Source organism: Pipistrellus kuhlii, unplaced genomic scaffold, assembly GCF_014108245.1.
Source record: "Pipistrellus kuhlii isolate mPipKuh1 unplaced genomic scaffold, mPipKuh1.p scaffold_m20_p_8, whole genome shotgun sequence".
Lineage (NCBI taxonomy): Eukaryota > Metazoa > Chordata > Mammalia > Chiroptera > Vespertilionidae > Pipistrellus > Pipistrellus kuhlii.
This window is the reverse complement of record NW_023425584.1, coordinates 69901439-69920474: the sequence shown is the minus strand read 5'-3', so window position 1 is coordinate 69920474 and position 19036 is coordinate 69901439. Positions and strand designations below refer to the sequence as shown.

Genomic DNA, 19036 nt, shown 5'->3' with positions numbered 1-19036 from the left:
ATCCCCTTGAGCTGATGCGGAGAGTAAGGAAGGGCTACCTGGCCCAGCTGGTGAGGCTCAGAGGCTGTGTGTCAACCAATGGACCAGGAAGTCACAGTTTGATTGTGGGTCAGGGCACATGCCTGGGTTGTAGCTTGATCCCCAGTAGGGGGCATGTGGGAGGCAGCTGATCAATGATTCTCATCTTTGATGTTTCTATCTTCTCCCCTCCTCTCTGAAGTCAGTTTTTTATTTTTATATAAGTAATACAGGCAAACTTTTATTAAAATATATTTTATTGATTTTTTACAGAGAGGAAGGGAGAGAGATAGAGTTAGAAACATTGATGAGAGAGAATCGTTGATCAGCTGCCTCCTGGACACCCCCTACTGGGGATGTGCCGGCACCCAAGGAACATGCCCTTGACCGGAATCGAACCTGGGACCTTTCAGTCCACAGACTGATGCTCTATCCACTGAGCCAAACTGGTTTCAGCTGAAGTCAATTTTTAAAATTTATATATATATATATATATATATATATATATATATATATATATATATATATATCAGGCTATATAATAAAAGGCTAATATGCTAATTGTCTCCTTGACTGGGAGTTCAACCAGGGGCGGTGTCAGCTGGCCAACCCACGGTGGCCCCTCCCTACCCCCCCCCCCCGCTAGCCCTGCCCCCAATCAGCCCTCCCCCCTGCATTGGGGGCGGGGCCAGTTGGCCAACCCACCATGGCCCCTCCCCCTGGCCAGCGGTTGATTGACCCTGAGTGGGCAGGCCAGCCAGACCTCACCTGTGCACGAATTCATGTACAGGGCCTCTATGTGTGTGTGTGTGTGTGTGTGTGTGTGTGTGTGTGTATGTATACTGAGTGGTCAGATTATTGTGATCTCTGAATGCATAATAATCTGGCCACTTGGGTTGTGTGTGTGTGTGTGCACGCACTATATATATATATTAGGGGCCCAGTGCATGAATTCATGCATGGGTGAGGTCCGGCCAGCCTGGCCAGTGAGAAAGGACATGGGCGGTTGGCCAGCCTGCCTGCTCATCAAACTCCTGGTTGAGGGGACAATTTGCACATTTGCCTCTTATTATATAGGATGTACACGTAGTGTCCAGATTATTATGCATTCAGAGACCATAATAATCTGGCCACTCAGTGTATATGAAAGGAAGGGTTGTCTGATTGAGAGAGGGAGGTGGGAAGCCAGGGAGGAGCCCTTCTGTGCCTCCCCAGGTGCCTTGGGTAGGAGTGACTAAAGCCCTCAGTGTCCTAACAGTGGCTCCGCCCTACCTGAGAGCCATGTTTCCCTGAGGGACCTCCTGTCATTTCTTTGTTTGTATCCTCTGGTGGCTCTCGAGCTGTTGCCTCCTGTTTATGGTTTTGCTGGGTGACCCCAGGAGGCCATTGTGTCCTGTAGGTACTTCTGCCAGTTGGTGGATGGTCTGGAGTACCTGCACAGCCAGGGCATTGTGCATAAGGACATCAAGCCGGGCAACCTGCTGCTCACCACCAGTGGCACGCTCAAGATCTCTGACCTGGGTGTGGCCGAGGTAGGACCCCAGGACCAGGGTGAGGGCCGGGTGCTCCCCGGAACCACTTCCTGAGGCCGCCTGGCTCTGTCACAGGCCCTGCACCCTTTCGCTGAGGATGACACATGCAGGACAAGCCAGGGTTCCCCAGCATTCCAGCCACCTGAGATTGCCAATGGCTTGGACACCTTCTCCGGCTTCAAGGTGGACATCTGGTCGGCTGGGGTTACACTGTAAGTGCCTGTGGACTATGGGCCCCCGTTTTCACCCACCCTTGCTTTGGGTCCAGGCTTCTGGAACCAGCCCCTGTGGGTGGGAATGAGGGCTGTGTTCCCTTCAGTTATCAGGGGCCCCATTTGGCTTTATTCCCACTGGTTGACAACTGGCCATATTCATCTTGTGGGTACCTTATGTCCTAATGCTTTATACTGAGAATTTTCAGACATGGCAAGTTGACAGTGTTGCTTGGCCAACCGCTGTGTGCTCCCCATCCCCACGCCCCATTCTGCTGCTGTGGTCTGCTGGCCTGATAAGGCATGTCCCTGAGCACTTTTGAATAACCGTGCTGATTGGCCTATCAGAGTTCTCTGGGACCCTGTTCACTCTTGAAGTGGCACTCATGCTGCAGATGCTTGGGCATAGCTCCCCCCTCCCCCCCGTTGAGAACCTTCCATCTATGTCTGCCATAGGGCAGCCGCCAGCTGGGCGTTTGTATTTCATTGAGAGAGCATTCACATACCATGTGACCCACACTTTAAAGTGTACAATTCAGCAGTTTCCAGTATTTTCAGTGGTGCAGCCACCACCCTTTATTCCAGATCATTCCTGACCCCCCCCCTCAATATTGGGCCCTATATGTGGGGGTGGTTTGAGGCTCCTGTGCCACACAGGTTTCGGGCCAGAGCTGCAGGACAAGCCCCAACTGACTGGGCCTCTGTCCTTCCGCTCGGGGGCGAAGCTACAACATCACGACAGGCCTGTACCCCTTCGAAGGGGACAACATCTACAAGTTGTTTGAGAACATCGGGAAGGGGGACTACACGATCCCAGGCGACTGCGGCCCCCCACTCTCGGACCTGCTGAAAGGTGAGGCCCTCTGGGGGCAGGATGTGGGTCTGTCGAGGGTGGGTAGGAGCACCGTTCTCCATGAAGCATGGAGGGTGCGGGGCATGGAGAATGGCTGTGTCTAGAAGCTGACCCCCTGGAAGCTGAGCCTTTTGCTCCACTGCCTGCTCTGACTCCTACCCCCAACCCCCAAGGAAATAGTACTTCCTGCCTGCAGGGCCACACTGTCCTCCTGCATTTCCCAGTCGGTGCAGTAGGTGGCGCTGTGAGTCCACACAGGGCTGGCAAGTTGAGGACAGGTGGGTGGGAGCCCTAGTTGGCAGCCTGAGGTTGGCAGTTAGTGAGTTGGGATGAGACAGTTTATGAAGATGTTGCACACCCAGCCGCTGTGTAAGATTCATCAGTGCAGTACCATCTCATGTTCTCTTTCTGCTTTTAGTCTTTATGCTCTGGTGTGTGGCTGACATTATATCCTGTCCTCATTGGATGTTCAGTCAATATCTAGACTTTGCATAAGGCACAGCTGGAAAGATTGAGTCATGTTCCCAAGCTGCCCCAAATATACTTCAGTTTCCTAGTAATTGAGTCAAGCTGGTTCTTACATATAAGTTCATTTAGTACATCGAAGGTGGAGTTGGGCTTCCGTTGCTGAGCATAGGTCCACCTGCCACCCCAGGACTTTGAGGAAGATGCTAGCTCTGGGGTGCAGCCCGGATTATTCTTGGAACAGGGAAGGAGTGAGCAGTTAGGAAGCAGCCCACCTGTTCCACTGCTGGCTTAAAGGGACCCCTAGGTCAAGGTTGGCCTGGCCTTTTCCTTCTCCCTAGCCCTCTGAGCACTCCCAAATGCCCATAGGCTCCTGTAGACCTTGGTGGAATAGTTAGGGAGTTAGCACCCATCCTCAGGTGGACCCAGAGCTTGGCCCTCAACCTCCCCCCACAAGGCTTTTCTATGCTTGGTGGTTTCAGCTCTGCTAAGGGTCAAGTGTTGTGTGCTCACCTTCTCTGGATAGGCGTCAGTCAGTTTGTGTTTTCTCTATATGTCCTTGTGTCCCGTGTGCCCATTGTACCCTTGTTGATGCCTGAAATGGCACCATGTGGGGTGATGACATGGCAGAGGACATCCTTGTCCCCAGATGCTGGCAGGATAGGCCCCTTATTTTCTCTGCCAGCTGGGGCACGTGGGCTGTGCCTCCCCTGTGCTGCAGTTAGGGTCATTGCACAGCTGGACGGTTGGCCTGGAGGCTCTGCCCATCAGCTGGGATAGGTGGGAGGTGTCCCTGTGAGTTCTGTAGCCACCCTGGCCTTGAGTTCAAGTGTGTCAGAACCCCGAGGCATGATGGGAAGGGACAGTTGTGCCCAGGTGTGGAGATCTGGGGACAGGGATGGGAAGCAGATGCTGGCGGGGGCCTCTCAGCTGGCCACCACGATTTTACCTCTCTTCCTCCCCACACCACTCAGATTTTCAATCCTGAACCTTAGCTTCCAAAATTGCTGCTGTTTCCTGAGTACAAAGTTGCCTCCCTCCGGTGGTGTTCAGAGCTTAGCACTGCTCCCCATCACCTCCTCTGCATCTTGTTCAGGAGGCATGACTGTCCTCCCACTGGGAAGGGAGCCGGAGACACAGAGTGAGGGTTGGGAGCAGCAGAAACTGAAGGCTCTGGAGTCTCCTGCGGCTGGAGTATGATGCTGCCACTCTGGTGGTGGGCCGTGAGCCAGTGTCGTCCTTTCCAAGTCATTGTCCTAGTATGGGACTTGCCCCCAGGTCTTGTCCTTGCTACCATCTCAGGGGTCATGGGCTCCTGCTGGAATTGTGGGCCACCGGATTCGATGGCTTTTGATGGCTGGCTGCTGGCAGAGGGCTTCCATTGCTTCCTCATTCCCAAGTGTGTGGACAACAGGTCCAACACCTCTAGGCTGGGCCTGCATCCTGTCTGGCCTGCTCTGGTCTCATTTTGGAAAGCCATTTCCCCTCCTTGTCTTTCCAGCCACACTGCTTATGGTTTTGCAGTTTTCCACAGGTGGCTACATGGAGCCTTGGGGCCTGAATTGCTCTTCAAATCCCCATAGGACAGGGCCCTGGATTTTCAAGTGCCATGTCCCCATAGTTACAGGCCCAGCACCACTAGAGAGCACCAGGTGGGTGGGGTAGAGCTGGGCAGGGGCCCATGCTGACTCCCCCGTGGTCCCCTCCTCAGGGATGCTGGAATATGAGCCAGCCAAGAGGTTTTCCATACAACAGATCAGGCAGCACAGGTGAGTGTCCTCAGGTGTCTGGCTGGGCGGGGCCCTCATGGGGATCTGGGTGCTCCAGGCTGTCCTGATGTGCTTGCTTCTGTAGCTGGTTCCGGAAGAAGCACCCGCTGGCTGAGGAGCTGGTGCCCATCCCACCAAGCTCGGACTGCAAGGACCGGTGGCGCGGCATGACTGTGGTGCCCTACCTGGAGGACCTTCACGGCTGTGCTGACGATGACGGGGAGGAGGACCTCTTTGACATTGAGGACGACATCATCTATACTCAGGACTTCACTGTGCCTGGTGAGTCTGGCAGTTGCAGTGGCTCTCTGCCCATTCTGGATGTCCCCAGTGTCCCCAAGCCCTCAGGGCAGGTTCATCTGCATCAGCACAGACCCCAAGGGCCTGCTGGGCTCCCAGACAGCCATGGAAGCAGGTGGGATCCAGAGGGAAGAGGCTGCTCAGGCTCCCTCCGCATTAGTTCTACAGACTGCACACCGTGTCCTGTCGAGTAATGGGGGAGGCCTCTGACAGCCCTGAGGGTCTAGTGGCCCTCCTGGCCCTGACAACGACCCTGACCAGTGGCCTTGCTTCCCCAGGTGACGAGGAGGCGTCTGAGGCAGGGCTTAGAGAGGAGCAAGGCACCCAGCAGAGCCAGTACACAGACCTTTCTTCAGAGGAAGCTGAGGCCGGGGGCGCACAGGAGCTTGAGGAGGAGCTCCCTGCTTTAGCATAGCCACCCTGCCCACCTGGGCTGTAGGGGCCAGACTGTGCATCCTCCACAAGCCTTCACTGACCCTGTCCAGTGTCTGAGAAAGCTGGGCAGCTGTCCCTATTGCCAGATGTGTCCCCTCGCAGCATTCATAGTGCTGTTCCCCTTTCGTGGCTGGTTTGTGGGCCCCATCATAAAGGTTTGCCCAACGCTTATGTGTGGGTGATGCTTGTCTCCCTCCCTGGCTCGTCAGCTGTGTGGTAGGTTTTTATGGTAGAGAGAACCATGATGCAGCGGTGGCCTGTGAGTTGGGCGGGGCCTCAGGAGGGATGTCCTTGGCAGAGCTGGGCAGGGTCCAGGAGTCCTGCTGTCCTGGGGTCTGTGGCCACAGGGCCAGCTTGGGGCTGGTGCTCCTAGGGTCCAAGTCACTGTGGCTTTGGCTTAGCCGTTTCCCTATAGGAACCTTGTCCTGGGAGACCGGGCCACATTCCAGTCCTGGACCTGAGGCCTCCTGGAGCCTCTGTGCCCTTCTCAAAACAGGAGCAAGGTGTCCTGCATCTCAGGGACATTGGGGCCCATGACAGGTGACAAGCACCTGGTGTCACCCTCACCAACAGGCAGCCTATTGTCCTAGCAAGGCTGAGTGAGGGTCCTGACAGGTCCCCAGATCCGGGTCCCAAGTACCCTTTGGGCCAGTGGGAGAGGCCAGAGTGGCCTTTCCCTGGTGGGGATCCCCCGCCTGGGAATGACCTCCATGCCAGAAGTGGGACAGCCCATTTCCAAAGTTGAGCATCCACTTCTCCCTGAATTGCTCTTGGAGACCCCTCCCACTCTGATCCTAGTTGGTTGGTCACCCTCAGAGGCTCTCATCTCTCCCCACTATGGAGGTCCTGGCATCCACCCTGAGAGCTGGGCCTTGGGTCTGGTCAGTTGCTTCGGGCACAGTGCCTGGAGGGTGAGTGGGGCAGGTCTCAGATGCTGTGCTGATGGCTGAGACCCCCTACGTACTCTGTCTAGTAGGATCCTGTGAGCAGGAATGATCTCTGACCTGGGCACACACGAGTGGGTGTGGCAAGTTCCTGAAGCCGTGAGTCGGGCCCTGGACATCCTGGGCAGAGAGGGGGCTCTGTGTTGGAGAGGAGATGGGGGCTCCAGGCAGATGAGGTTAGTGTCCCACCAATGTCACAGGAGGGCAGGCCTCAGGCAGCAAGCCAGGTTTTGGTGTGCACTGACTGAGCTTCGTGGACCCCTCCGTGCATGCTCTCCTCTGCCTCAGTGAGCACAGGAGTGCAAGTGGGCCTGAAGTCCTAGGCAAATGGTCGCCAGGATGCATTGAGGGTGAGGGTGGGGCCATACCATGGTAGGTCCCTGGCACTGATCCCTCCATTTCAGTGGGCTATTCTGGGAGAGACACACCCAGCCTGAGCCCTGCCCCTCCCAAAACCACAGGACAGCCCAGCAAGGTGTAGCCTACAAACAGGTGAGAGGGCTGAAGCCCGCACCGGTACTGGTCCCACAACCTTGGTCCTTCACCAAGTGTCCTGGCCAGCTAGCCAGCTTTCCCTCTACCAGGGTGAGAGCCTCTGCAGGTAGGACAGTGGGGTCGTGTGGGGTAGGGGGGTGGGAAACGGGGTGGCTGTGTGTGGGAGGGGTGTTCGCTTGGGTCCCCATCAGCCCACACTTGCCCTCTCCTCCTAGGACAAGTCCCGGAAGAGGAGGCCAGTCAAAATGGACAGAGCCGGGGCCTGCCCAAGAGCATGTGCATGAATGGCACCGATTCAGTGCAGCTAAGCACCAGATCGAGGGCAGAGCGCCGGGCCAGTGCTGCCTCCAACCCTGCCCGCAAGGCCTGTTCTACTAGCGGCAAGATCCGTCGGCTGTCAGCCTGCAAGCAGCAGTGAGGGCGGTCAGCCATAGGTGGGCCGCGGCAGGGATGGCGGGAGTGGGCGGAAGTGGTCATTGCCCAAACAGCCAAATCATCCTCATGGACATGCTGACTACCGCCAGTTTTGCCCTTCGAAATCCTGTCAGTCTGATCACTGCCACCAGGGTCAGGGCCAGAGGTCACTCAAGAGGTGGAGCCCTTGTGTAGGAGGGAAGCTGGGTTTCTGGCGAGGAGCATGCCCCGCCCCGGTCCCAGGCTGTTCCTAGAATAGTGGTGTTGGGAGTGGTTGGGGTCTAGCTGAGACCATGATTCTAGTCTCTGCTCCCTCCTCATACACCTGGCTGCCCCAGTCCAGGAAGTGGGGAGTAGGCCCCAGAAGTGGTCGAGACCCTGTCACCTGCCCAGGATGTGGGCAGTGCTGTATGAGCCTGAGGCAGCAGCTGCCCCTGCCCAGCCAAAGGACCTCTAAGGGCCCTGCTGAACCCCAGAGAGCAATGAGTGGCTCACAGGGTGGCCCCTCGAGTCAGCAGAGCTTTTCCTGGCCTCCAGGTATCTGACGGCCCCTGGGACAGCCTCAGTTTTCCTGCCCCACACTGTGCTCGGAGTGGGATGCCCCTGGGATGCAGAGCACATTGCTGACCTGGGATTGACACACCTTCCGTCCATCTGCAGCCAGTCTCGGAGAGCGCTGGCCGTGTGCCATGACCCAGGTCCTCTTCCGTCTTCCCAACGACTGCTGACCACACAGGAAGGCCACCGCCACACCCTTCGTGCTGACTGTCCCTCGGGAAGCTGTCCTCGGCAGGCTCTGGAGGGCTGTTGCTGGGGGCAGCAGAGACTGGGTCTGTTCCCCCTCCCCCACCGTGGGCAGTGGATACAACCTCCTGTTACCTTTGCAATCCTGTGCTAGGCCCCTTTCCTGGCCAAGGGAGGGTGAGGCCAGGCCGCGGGCCCTGCACAGACCTCGCCGTGCACTTTACGTTTAGACTACTGGTTCTCACCGACTTTTCTTTACTTTGCTACATGTTAGCACCTCCCGTACCTAGTGATGTGTTCAAACAAACTGCAGCCCATCAGGGGTTGACGGGCCTGCCCTCTGAGACGCATGCCCAGTGCCCGTGGGAGCCAGGTGGCTGCCTTTTTGTTGTTTGGTTGGTTCCTTTTTTTTTTTAAGAAAAAATAAAACAGGTCGATTTGAGCTGTGGTTGTGAGGGGTGTTTGGGAATTGTTGGGTGGCAAGACGTGCCGTCAGGTGGATTGTCTTTAGTCTATACCTGGGCCCCCCTGTGGCCCCTCGAGTGCATGGGCTGGCCTTCGTCTCAGGTCTTGCAGCCTGTGGGCATCCCCTGGGGCCTGCCTCTGACCACACTGGCCCTCTGTGCTCTCCAAAGCGCAACACACCCTTTGGCTCAGCTCCTACAGCGCTGGGCCAAGTGTGACTGCAGGCCTTGGCCCTTTCCCCCAAGGCCTTCGAACCTAGATTCCCAGAGAAAACCCAGAGCAAGCAAGAGTATGCAGTAAATATTTATAATCAACCATTAAAACAACAGAAACTCCATCACTGTATGGTACACAGACTGCAGGAAGCTTTGAGGGATGGGGCGGGGTGGCTCAGCTGCCCCATCTTTTGGCAATAAATAAAGCTTGGGAAACTTGAAATCTTGGCCGATTGGGTTTTGTGTAAGTCTTAAACACTGGTGAGTCTTGGGGCTCTTTGGACGTGTGGCTGTGGGGCTGGCAGGCCCCTCACATGCGGAGGGCAGTTGCAGACCCCCAGAGGAGGGCAGAGGGAGGAGTCTTCCAGGGCGGGGGGCAGCAGCAGGGTGTGGTTATTGCTTGGAGGAGGCTTGGACTGCAGTGAACTCAGGGAACACAGGCCCCAGTGAGGTAACGGCTTTGGGGAATTGGCAGCCATGCCAGTGCACTCCTCACCCGTCCTCGGCAACCTGAAGTCCATGTTCCGGCGGGCTTGACGCATGCGCCCTGGCATGGCCTCTGCAGCTGCACACCAAATATGCCTAGAAGCTCAGTTGGCCCTGGAAGGGGCGCTCTGCACATGCGCCTCACATAGTCCAGCTGCACTGTCTCTCTTGGACGCAGACAAGACCTGTCCCTCCAACGAAAGCCCTACCACCATCCGGAGTTTATATGGGGTAAGGACGCACGGATGTTCCTCGGCAGCACGAAGATTAGAATACGCCTGGCTCTCTCCAGATAAGCCAGGGTGCTCGTGCCTTGGAATGACACGGGAACCCAGCTTAGTGACTGGAGAGAGCTGTGCACAGGCGCACTGCGGCAGCGTGGAGCCGGGGGCAGTACGCCTGTGCCTTAGAACCCGTGGTCTCAGCGCACACGCATCGGGTCCTCGCGCCGCTGGTAGGACCAGCAGGAGAGGCCTTGCGCACGCAATGGGAAAGGAGAATGGGGCGAGGGGCTTAGGCCGGACTGTGGTCCGGGGACGTGGGCGCTGCGGCGGCAGTGGCCAGCGTGGGGGCTGCGTCAATGGGTTGGGTGAGGTGTGGCAATAAGAGTCTGTCCTCGAGGCCAGTTGCCAGCTTGTCCAGCAGTGCCCCTGAGGGTTGGGCACACAGGCTTGATCCTGGGCACCCGCCGCTGCCGGGCTCCTCTTCGATGGCAGGGATGGTGGGCGCTGGAGGGCCGGCTGGGTCTTCACCTGCACGACCGTCGGTCGGGCAGTCGACACTGTCCCCACGGCGCAGAGGCGCACGTGCGGGGCGGGGCTCGGGTCCAGGTGGTGCAGAAGGCATGGTGCGCTCGCCCGGGTCGCTGTGCTGCCGGCCACGCTGCTGCCACTGCTTGCGTATGTGGGTGTGCGGGTGCGCGCGAGCTCGATGGCGGGCGGTGCTGGGCGGGGCGTCGTCGAAGTGCGGGTCGTGGCGCAGGAACTCGTGGAAGAGCGCGTCCGTCTTCTCGTCCACGCTGTAGTCCCGGCGCGGCGTGCGGCGGGGCCAGGCCCGCGGGCTGCGCGGCCAGGCGAACTCCTCCGCCGGTGTCCCTTCGAAGCTGCCCCCCACGGTGGTTGTGTGGCCCACACTGGGAAAGGCGTGCTTGTCGGGCCCACTGGGCGGCCCATCGTCCCCCGTGCTGCGCCCCTCGATGCTGGCGTAGCCACTGTCCATCTGCAGCAGCTTGCGCGGCCCCCCCACCTCTCCGTCCGAGGGCCGCAGCGTGGGGGGCGGGGAGGGCGGGGGGAAGGCGGGCGCCGTGCCCCCCGAGCCGGAGCTGTCGCCGCTGCGCACGGAGTCGCGGTCATTGCTGCTGTGGTCCGAGGCGGTGGCCGCATGCAGCTCGAGTGAGGCACGGAGACTCCAGATGTCTCGGTAGATGGTCTGAGTGTGCTCCAGCCCCGCATCCCGCTCACTGTCTGATTCCTGCTGCTGGTCAGGCCCCGCACCACCTATGCTGCGCTCCCAGGGGGGCTCGGGGTTCACTCCTCCTGCGGCGCCTGCCTCCTCCTCCACCTCTAGCCTGCAAGGCCGGGCGCAACAGTCAGAGGGCTCCCCCATGCCGTCCCAGCCACCCTGTTCAGTCAGGGAGGGTGGGCATGGAGGGGGACTCTCCACCTTGGCCAGGCTCTGTAGAAGCTGAGTTTTTTAAAATGCTGTCTCCTTTGCAGGGGGATGCTTTTTGGATAAACCCTGGGCTCTCCTGGAGCCTGATTTTCAAGCATGGTGTCTTATACAGTGTGACCTAAACACCCGTGGGCACTGCAGGTGGTTGGCTCCTCACCCAGAGTGATGCCTTCCTCCAAGCCACCTTCTTCCTAACATCTTAATTCCGGGGCAGTGGGGTGGGACTAAGCAGGTGGAGGTCCCCCACCTCTGAGTGACTGGATATGCCACTTAGCACCCTCCCACAATCTTGGATTGATAATGGAGGACAATTCACAGTCAGAAGGGATCTCTAGGAAGTACAGGAGCCCTACCCTGCTCCCTGGGTTTCCCCATGTCACAGACATGGGCCCAGAACTTCAGGATAGCTGCCCTGGGGCTGTGTGTGGAGGTGGGGTCCTGCTGGAAGATGTGGTCAGGGCAGTTTTTGAGAAGGAACCTGAGCAGGTGGGAGAGGGGGCCCTCAGGCTGAGAACTCCACTGGGAACTCTTAGTCCTGGGGACCTTCCCCGGGGCCTTTACCCAGTCTCCCCCTGCTCCCCTCCTCCAGCCCCCAGTCCCTGCTGGAGAGGGGGCCCAAGGGGGGCAGCCTCCAGGAGGGACGGAGGAAACTGACTGCCCGTCTGCCCTGCAGACAGCGTGGGGGATGCACTCCTTTGGCTACCAATGGGTGACTAGATAGGGCAGGGGCCCACAGGCGCACCCCTAGCGCTTTTATCTACTGAAAAATACCTGCCGAGAGCGGGGGACGGGCTGGTGGGGCTGGCCAGAAAGGGGCAGGGGGGCGGGAAGGCCATAGCAGCGCCTGTGCTGGCAATGTACTGGATGAAGTCCATGTGAGGGGTGTCCCCCTCCTCCTGCTCCATGCTCTCGCTGGCTGCTCGCTGCCGCTGGAAGTGGTGCCGCTTGGGGGAGCCTGTGCAGAGGGAGGCACATCAGCCTGCCTGGGCCCCGCCCCGCCTGGCATTGCACCCCGCCCCCACCCCGGGGCCTGAAGGCACCCTGCTGTGCAGGTGTGAGTTTTGCCAAGCAGTTCCCTGAGCATCCAGGCCCAAGGCAGGTGTGGCTACAGCGGGGGTTTTAACTGGTCACGTGGTGGCAGGCACAGCTGGGCTAAAACACAGATGTGGGAAGGAGTGGATTGTAAAGCACAGGTTGTGGGGGCTGCGGGGAGAGGCGAAGCCCTCTCCTGCCAGCTCACCCCTGCCCCGTGGGCCACCCCCCACCACAGAGGCCTGGAAGAGCTTCCGTGGTAAAGTCACGGGGGTGGGTTCTGGGTGGTTCTGCACCGGTGCATTTGACTAGCGTCACCCTCAGGAGTCACAGAATGCCTCTGGGCTCCCAACAGGGTGGCAAGACAGCTAGGCCAGAACTCACCCTCCCTCTCTGATGTTGGCTGGAGCCAGGCCCCCACAAGGAGGCTGGCACCGTCCCTAGCCTCGCAGCTTCGCGCTCTCTGACAGTCTGTCCCCTCTCCCACCTCCTCCACAGCAGCAAGCGCATGCCTGCCCGGCCTGGCCCACTAAGTTCCTCTGAGCAGGGCAGGCTGTGGTCTGACGGTAAAGCCCTACATCCCGGACCCCACATGCCTCTGGGTCTGCAGGATTAACGGGGTGGCCAATGGGGCCCCTACCTGTTGTAAATAAGTTTTGGGTTTTTTTGCTAATCCTCCTCACCCGAGGATATATTTTCCATTGATATTTTAAAGAAAGCGGGAGGGAGGGAGGGAGGGGTAAAGACACACTCATACACATCCATGTGAGAAAGACACATCGATTGGTTGCCTCCTGAAAGCACCCCAACCGGGGCCAGGGAACAACCTGCAACCCACGTACATGCCCTTGACAGGGACTTGAACCCACTACCTTTCAGTCCCGGCTGATGCTCTAACAACTGAGAGACAACAGCCAGGGCTGTACGTAAGTTTCATTGGCGCACAGCCACATTCACTTCCATGCCATTTACTGCTGCTTGCCCACCACCACCGTAGACAGACAGATTGACTGCAAATCCAAAAACACTACCATCTGGGGTCCCAGAGAAGCTCAGTGCCTGGGACAGGGCATCTATTGGGGCAGGAAATGGAGATCCCTCTCAGGAGCAGAGATCCCGCCCTGGGTTCTGAGCCTCCCACTCTGTGGCTGCCTGGGGCAGGGTGCCTGGCCCTTACTCCCCACCAGGGGCCACAGCTCACCTCTCGTGTCCAGACTTGATGCCCGCTGGCTGGGCTCCAGCTTCCATTTTTTGACCTTGAAGTAGGGGCTGGCCCCATCCAAACTGGCATGGCGCCTCAGGCGGGTGAAGAACTGCAGGACTGGGCCTGCCCCAGAGCCTGGGCCTGCCTCCCGGGGCCCTGTGGAGGTCCCCAGCCCACCAGGCTTGGTGCTCCTGGCAGCCGCGTCCATCTAGAAGGGAAGAGGCGCTCTCAGGCGGCCCCTTCCCCACTGTTCTCCACCTGTCACTCAGCCCAGGCTAAGTAAGTACCCAGGGGAAGCAGGGAGCTCTTTCCTCCCACCTGATGCTGCCCAAAAGTTTCCCAGGGGCTCAGCCAGGTGCTGGCCAGCTCTGTCCTCCCCAGCCCTGGACAGAGGGGGTCCGAGAAATGCCTGGGAGTGTGTACCCTGGGGCTTAGGTTGGGTCCTGACCACACCCTGTCCAGCTGCCTGTGTGAGCATACTCATGTTCGAAATGGCTGTGCATGTGTCCTGTGTACTACCCACCCCATGGGCAGTTTCCCCAGTTCACAGGAGCTCACTGTGTGCTGTGGCCCGTACAGGGACCAGGCTGGGCGAGGAGAGCTGTGGAGGTGGGAGGCCACAGGCGGGCCTGTCCTGAAACAGGACGGGGAGAGACAAGGGACACATGGGAGCCCTCACCGAGGTGCCTTCCCCGGAGTCACTGGATGAGGAGGAGCTGATCTCGAAGTCAGCAGGGCCCGTGGAAGGGCTGTAGGGGTCACCTGGCAAGGCGGAGCTGGGGCCCACAGAGCGGCCAGTGAGGGCCTTCCCCGGGGGCTGTGGGACAGAGCCGGGTGGAGGAGGAAGCAGTGACAGGTCAAAGAGCACTGGTGGGTGAGGGGATGTGCTGGGCCCAGCCACCCTCTCTGCATCCAGCCAGCCCCACTCCCCGTCCTGAGATAAGGGGGTCGGCCCGGAGAGTGGGAAAGGCGCCATCTGCCAGGGGAGGGTAGCGATCCCTCCCGCCAAGTCCAAGTCTGGTTGCCACCCCCTCCGTGCTCACCTGGAATATGGCGAGGCTGGCCTTGGGAGGCACTGAGGGGGGAGGCAGGGCCGCTGCACTGGCTTCGCTGGAGTCACACTCGTGGATGGTGACGATCTTGAGGGGCGGCAGGTGCAGGTGGGTGAGGCGAGCATTCTTCAGGTGGTGGAAGTCCCCTTCCGTCAGGGTGTACCTGTGCCAAGCACACCCACAGATTGCTCTGTGCCAACCACAGAGCAGCCCATCCCTGTGCTCAGCCCTACCCCACACCGGCCAGGCATCCCCAGCCTGCAATCTGCTGTTCCGTGGCCCCACCGTCCACCCTGCTGGGCCTGGGGAGAGCACAGCGTGGATGACCGCCCAGCTCAGTACTGAGGCTCTGCGCCAGCACTGAGGGTGCTGATCCCCTTACCTCCGGCCCTTGTCCTGCGCCTTCCGGCTCTGCTCGAACAGGGCGGCCTCGTTGAAGGACACGCGGCGGCCGGTAGAGCTGGTGGACAGGAAGCGCTCGGTCTCCGCATCCAGGCCCTCGAGGTCCTCCCCCCTCAGTTCGGGGTCTGCGAGGAGAGCCAAGAGAGGGTGGGCCCCGGGTGGGCCGCACCTGGTGCCGGCAGACTGTGGGCGGGAGGGGGAGGGAGCGAGGGGGCCCAGCTGACCACCGGGATGGACAGGGAGGCGGGCGGGCACTCGCTCATCCGCTCACACACTCACTCACTCAGACGCGCCTGTGAGCACCTACGCGTGGGCTTTAAGGAAACAGAGATGAGTCGGAATCGAGCTTCGCCCAGTCTGGTGGGGGAGACAGACAGACACAGAAGGTCAGGAGGCCTGAGAGGGAAGGCCGAGGGGTGGACAGGGGGCGGGGCCTGGGCAGGGGCGGGGCCTGGGCGGCACCTCACCTTGGGCTGGGTGGGTGCTGGTGTCCAGGTAGGTGGTGGTGGTCTTCTCTGCCTCCTCCGTGGCTCTGGGGCGAGACAACAGGAGAGCAAGGTGGCCAGGGTCCCTGCAGGGCTCATGCTCACGGGCAGCGTCCTAAGCTCACGGGCCTGGTCCCTGCCGGGGTATGGCGCCCCTGCTCCCCACTAGCCGACTGCCAGATGCACTTGCCTGGCCCCAGGACCCCCGGGGCCCCCCAGGAAAGCAGCAGGTTGATTGGCACAAACCTGTTGAAGCCCTGGTGGACTTCCCAGCAGCGCCTGCAGAGCAGCAACACGCCAGACAGCACCACGAGGGTTCCCCCCACAAAGAGCGACATCACCACCACCACCAGCATGTAGTTGTCCAAGACGGGGTCAGGCTCCGCCTGTGGGGGAGCGGGGGTCAGGTCCTGCCTGGACTCTGGCGGCCCAGGCCTGTCGACCTCTCCTTGCCAACCCCCTCGCTCACCGTGGGGCGGCCTGTGGTGTTGTCCCACGCCGTGGTCAGGGTGGCCGTGGTGGCGGTGGTAGCGGTCGTGGCCATGGTGGCTGTGGGCTGCATTCTGAGGCGAGAAGGACCCTAGGGGAGGGCGGCTGCTCAGCTCCAGCTCCCAGAACCTGCCCCCTCACTCATGCCAGGGAGTCAGAGCGGCAGCCCACACAGGGCAGTGATTCACAGATAGGTGTGTGTGGGGGGATCCCACACCACTCCCACCCCCTCAGATCAGTGCCCAGCAGGGACTGCCATCTTCCAGTCTTTAAGATGAGGTCAAACGCCTCCCCAGCTGGTGGGGTCGGGCTGGCAAGGTGGCACTGTGCTTAGGAGACCTGCCCAGGAAAGGACAGGCATCCTGGGAGAATGGAGACACTGAGACTGTCAGCTCCGCCTCCTTGTCCACCGCTGGTGAGGACTACAGGGCCCTGCCTGCCCCATCCGGGAGACGGAAGCTTCAGAAGCCTGGCCCCAGGCTAGGGGGACAAGTAAGCCACCGTGGGGAGCGGGAAGGAGGAGCTGAGCGCGGGGTCTCCAGGGTCCTGACTCCGGAGGTAGAGTCCCCCTTCCACGGAGCACTAGTGGGAGTGAAAAGGCCAAAGGCGCATCTGTTCCCAGCCCTGAAGAATTTGGTTCCCATGGCGACTGAGCGAGCAGGCTGAGCTGGGGGGGTGGGGGGAGTCTGACAGGGAGCACTAGGGAGGGGAGGGGCGGGGCGTGAGAGGGAGGCCTCCTGCAGGGGCGACTCCAGCCGGCCCTGGGCAGCAAAATGGCTGCTGCGCGCCTGCTCCTCGCGCGCCGGTGCCCAGCCCGAGGTCAGGCTCTTCCGCCGGCGGCCTCTCCCCGCGCGGGCCGGCGGGTCTCTACGCTCGGGGAAACTGAGGCCCGGGAGGGGCCCGGCACCCGGGAGCAGGGCCGCCCAGACATTGCACCTGACCCTCCCCTTGCGGGGAGGACGGGGACGCGCTCGGGAATCTCGGGGCACAAAGTGTGGGGCCGATGGCCAGCAGCAGTCGGCTGGGCGCCCGCGCGGTCCTTCCCCGGAGGCAAGGGAATGCCCGTGCCACTTTGGGGTTTGGACCCCACGGGACAGCGGGGGAAACCGAGGCCAAGAGGAGGGGCGGGTGCTGACGGAAGCCGGGTGTCCCCAGCGCCGGGGTGAGCCTGGCCGCGGCGCCCCCGCCCACCTGGGGGTACGGCGCGCAGAATGTAGGCTGAGAAATGAGTTCAGACCGGAGGGGGAGGGGACGGAGACGCATGGACATGACAAGACGAGGGAAGATGGCAGGAGGCGGAGGAAGGAGAGAGGTGGATTCTCGGGGGTAGGCGGGAACCGGGGCAGAGGGTGGAGGTTCCTCCAGGCCAGACCCCGAGGTGCAGCCGGGCCTCGGCTCCCCGAATTCGCTGGCCTCTGCGCCTCTCCCCGCGCTCACATCCGGCCCCGGCGGCGGGGATGCCGCGGGAGGACCGGCGGAGCGAGGCTCCAGGTACATCAACCGCGGGCTGAGCCGGGAGGCGGAAGCGCGTTCGCCCTCCCCGGACCTCCCAGGGGGGAATCGAGGCCGGGGCGGGCGCGGGAGAGGGTCCCCCTTCAGGCCGCCACAGGCGAGGTGCGGAGCCCCGAGGGCTGGCTCCCACGCCCGCCCCGATCCTCCGCTCCCTCCCTCGGGCCTCGCGGGGGGAGAAGACGGTGGTCCTGAGCCAGGGCGGGCCCTGGAGCCGGCGCGATCCCGGGCTCCGCGGCCACGGCCGGGCCCCCGCCCGCCCGGTGCAGCCCCGGGCCCGCCGTGCCTACCTCAGTCTCGGGGCGCACGGCCCATGGGCGGCGGGCGGCGGGCGGGCGGGCGGCTCCGCGGCGGCGCTCCCGCTGGCTCCGGCGCCCGGTGGCCGAGGAGCAGGAGGAGAATTTATGAATGGAGAGCCCGGTGCGCGGGGGAGGCAGGCGAGAGAGGAGGGACCGCTCACGTGACCGCGCTGGCTCCGAGCCCGCTCCCCCCCGCTGGGTGCCGCCGGGTCGTGGCCGGCAGCCTCCGCCGCCGCGCTCGCCGCTGCGCTCAGCTCTGTCCGCACCGGCCACCGCCTCCCCTTCCCTTCCGGCGCGGGCGGGGGGCGGAGCCTGCGCTCCGGTGGCCCCCTCCCCACGCGGAGCCGCCCTCTCCCGCCGCCGATCTCCGCCCCCACGCCCTGCAGCAGCACGACTTCTCGACCCCTCCCTGAGTCTTGGCAGGTGGGGTGGGGGCGTGCAGAGATGCACGACTCGCCCCAACTCGGGACCCTGGGGTGCACAGGCTCCCCCTCCTTATCTTCCCCCAGTGGGGGTCCCCAAGGTACACAGCCAGGGGTCTCGGCTGTCCTCCCTTTGTTTCCGTGCCAGGGCAGCACTGTCAGGGCTCTCCGCGCGCCCTGCTTTGTCCGGACAAGCGAAGATAATAGAACACAAGCTGCATGGAGGGCCACCAGGGACTGCCCAGCGCCAGTGACATCACAACTACCCTGCAGAACCCCCACGCCTGGCAAACGCGAAGGCTGTGCCCCCTTTTCTCTCTCCGAAAATCCTGCCTTCTAGATGCTTAGGCCACCCATCTGCTATCCGCCCTGTCCTGGCTGCATCCCAGCCACACCCCATCACGACACCCCTTCCCCACGGGAAGCCCACGCTGCTGCTCGGTGATGCCCCATTTCAGCCTCCAGGCATTTGCACTCGCAGGTGGGAGGCAAGACCCCTCTTCCCCAGCTCAGCCGCAAGCTGCCTTCCTCACCCCTTCAACACTTCCCAAATAGCAAAGCCTCATGCCTCTCTTCCTGGCTGTCTGCTGACATAGCAACCACCACTTTACAAGCCGTGCCTGCTGCACTTGGTTTCTGGCTGTGGACCTCTACCTTACTAGCTCCTGTGTGTTGTGGCCCTACTCAGCCCTGCCCCCACGGCAGGATGACCTCCAAGAGCAGGAGCTCACTCAGGGCTGAGTCCCCAGGGCTGGGACCCAGGAGGGAACAGCTTATTAACTGGATGAAAGGTTGACACCACGAAAAGGAGAGCTAGGAGCAGCCAAGTAGATCAATGCCAAGAAGAGCTGGCTCCAGGTGAGAAGGGATGGCAGGTGCAAAGGTGCTGAGGTGGAAGGTGTGTTTGCAGATGATGGAGATGTTTGAGGAAGCAGGGGAAACCATTTTGTGGTTCCTAGTAGGGGGTAACATGATCCCCCTGGCTGTGTGTGTAGTGAGGTTAGGGAAGGAGGCTGGGGCCATCCAAACGAGTGACGGTGGCCACAGGGGCCAAGCTGAGTGGACAGGCCTTGTCAATGGGTCTATTAAGGTATGCCAGGATAACCCCAGGTTTGGGACCTGAG

The 19036-nt window shown here is 60.9% G+C and overlaps 2 protein-coding genes across 12 annotated transcripts in view; one reads left to right on the top strand and one right to left on the bottom strand.

The window, feature by feature from the left end:
• The window catches only part of STK11 (serine/threonine kinase 11), a 19959-nt gene extending 10875 nt beyond the window's left edge, over positions 1 to 9084 (top strand). For 2 of the 7 annotated variants that reach the window (XM_036425126.2, XM_036425124.2), the window contains 7 exons: positions 1418 to 1550; positions 1626 to 1762; positions 2488 to 2615; positions 4792 to 4849; positions 4935 to 5131; positions 7239 to 7457; positions 8098 to 9084. In XM_036425126.2, coding sequence (XP_036281019.1) covers positions 1418 to 1550; positions 1626 to 1762; positions 2488 to 2615; positions 4792 to 4849; positions 4935 to 5131; positions 7239 to 7441 — 856 coding nt within the window. In that variant the 3' untranslated portion in view covers positions 7442 to 7457; positions 8098 to 9084. The other 5 variants (XM_045576662.1, XM_036425128.2, XM_036425127.2 and 2 more) reach the window with 5 other exon arrangements.
• On the bottom strand, positions 8937 to 19036 carry LOC118711749 (CACN subunit beta associated regulatory protein). Of its 5 annotated transcripts, XM_036425066.2 has the most exons (10): positions 17482 to 19035; positions 15663 to 15773; positions 15440 to 15579; positions 15176 to 15240; positions 14689 to 14833; positions 14298 to 14469; positions 13934 to 14071; positions 13252 to 13462; positions 11790 to 11973; positions 8937 to 10914 (listed from the first exon to the last, which is right to left on the bottom strand). In XM_036425066.2, exons 2-10 carry the CDS (start codon positions 15753 to 15755, stop codon positions 9861 to 9863), a joined length of 2202 nt encoding a protein of 733 aa, XP_036280959.1. In that variant the 5' UTR covers positions 15756 to 15773; positions 17482 to 19035; the 3' UTR covers positions 8937 to 9860. The 5 variants fall into 5 exon arrangements, with proteins under 5 accessions (XP_036280959.1, XP_045432617.1, XP_036280958.1 ...); XM_045576661.1 differs by lacking the exon at positions 13934 to 14071 and having other exon boundaries at positions 17482 to 19036; XM_036425065.2 differs by lacking the exon at positions 17482 to 19035 and having other exon boundaries at positions 15663 to 16338.

What these genes read in the sequence shown, in the direction of transcription:
- LOC118711749 (XM_036425066.2), bottom strand. Translation starts at nt 15,755, where the DNA reads ATGCAGCCCACAGCCACCATGGCCACGACCGCTACCACCGCCACCACG. An exon ending in CAGCACCCACCCAGCCCAAG is followed by an intron (nt 14,834 to 15,175) that starts GTGAGGTGCCGC and finishes CTCTCCTCGCAG; the next exon opens with ACCCCGAACTGAGGGGGGAG. An exon ending in CCGTCCCCCGCTCTCGGCAG is followed by an intron (nt 10,915 to 11,789) that starts GTATTTTTCAGT and finishes CCGGCCTTGCAG; the next exon opens with GCTAGAGGTGGAGGAGGAGG.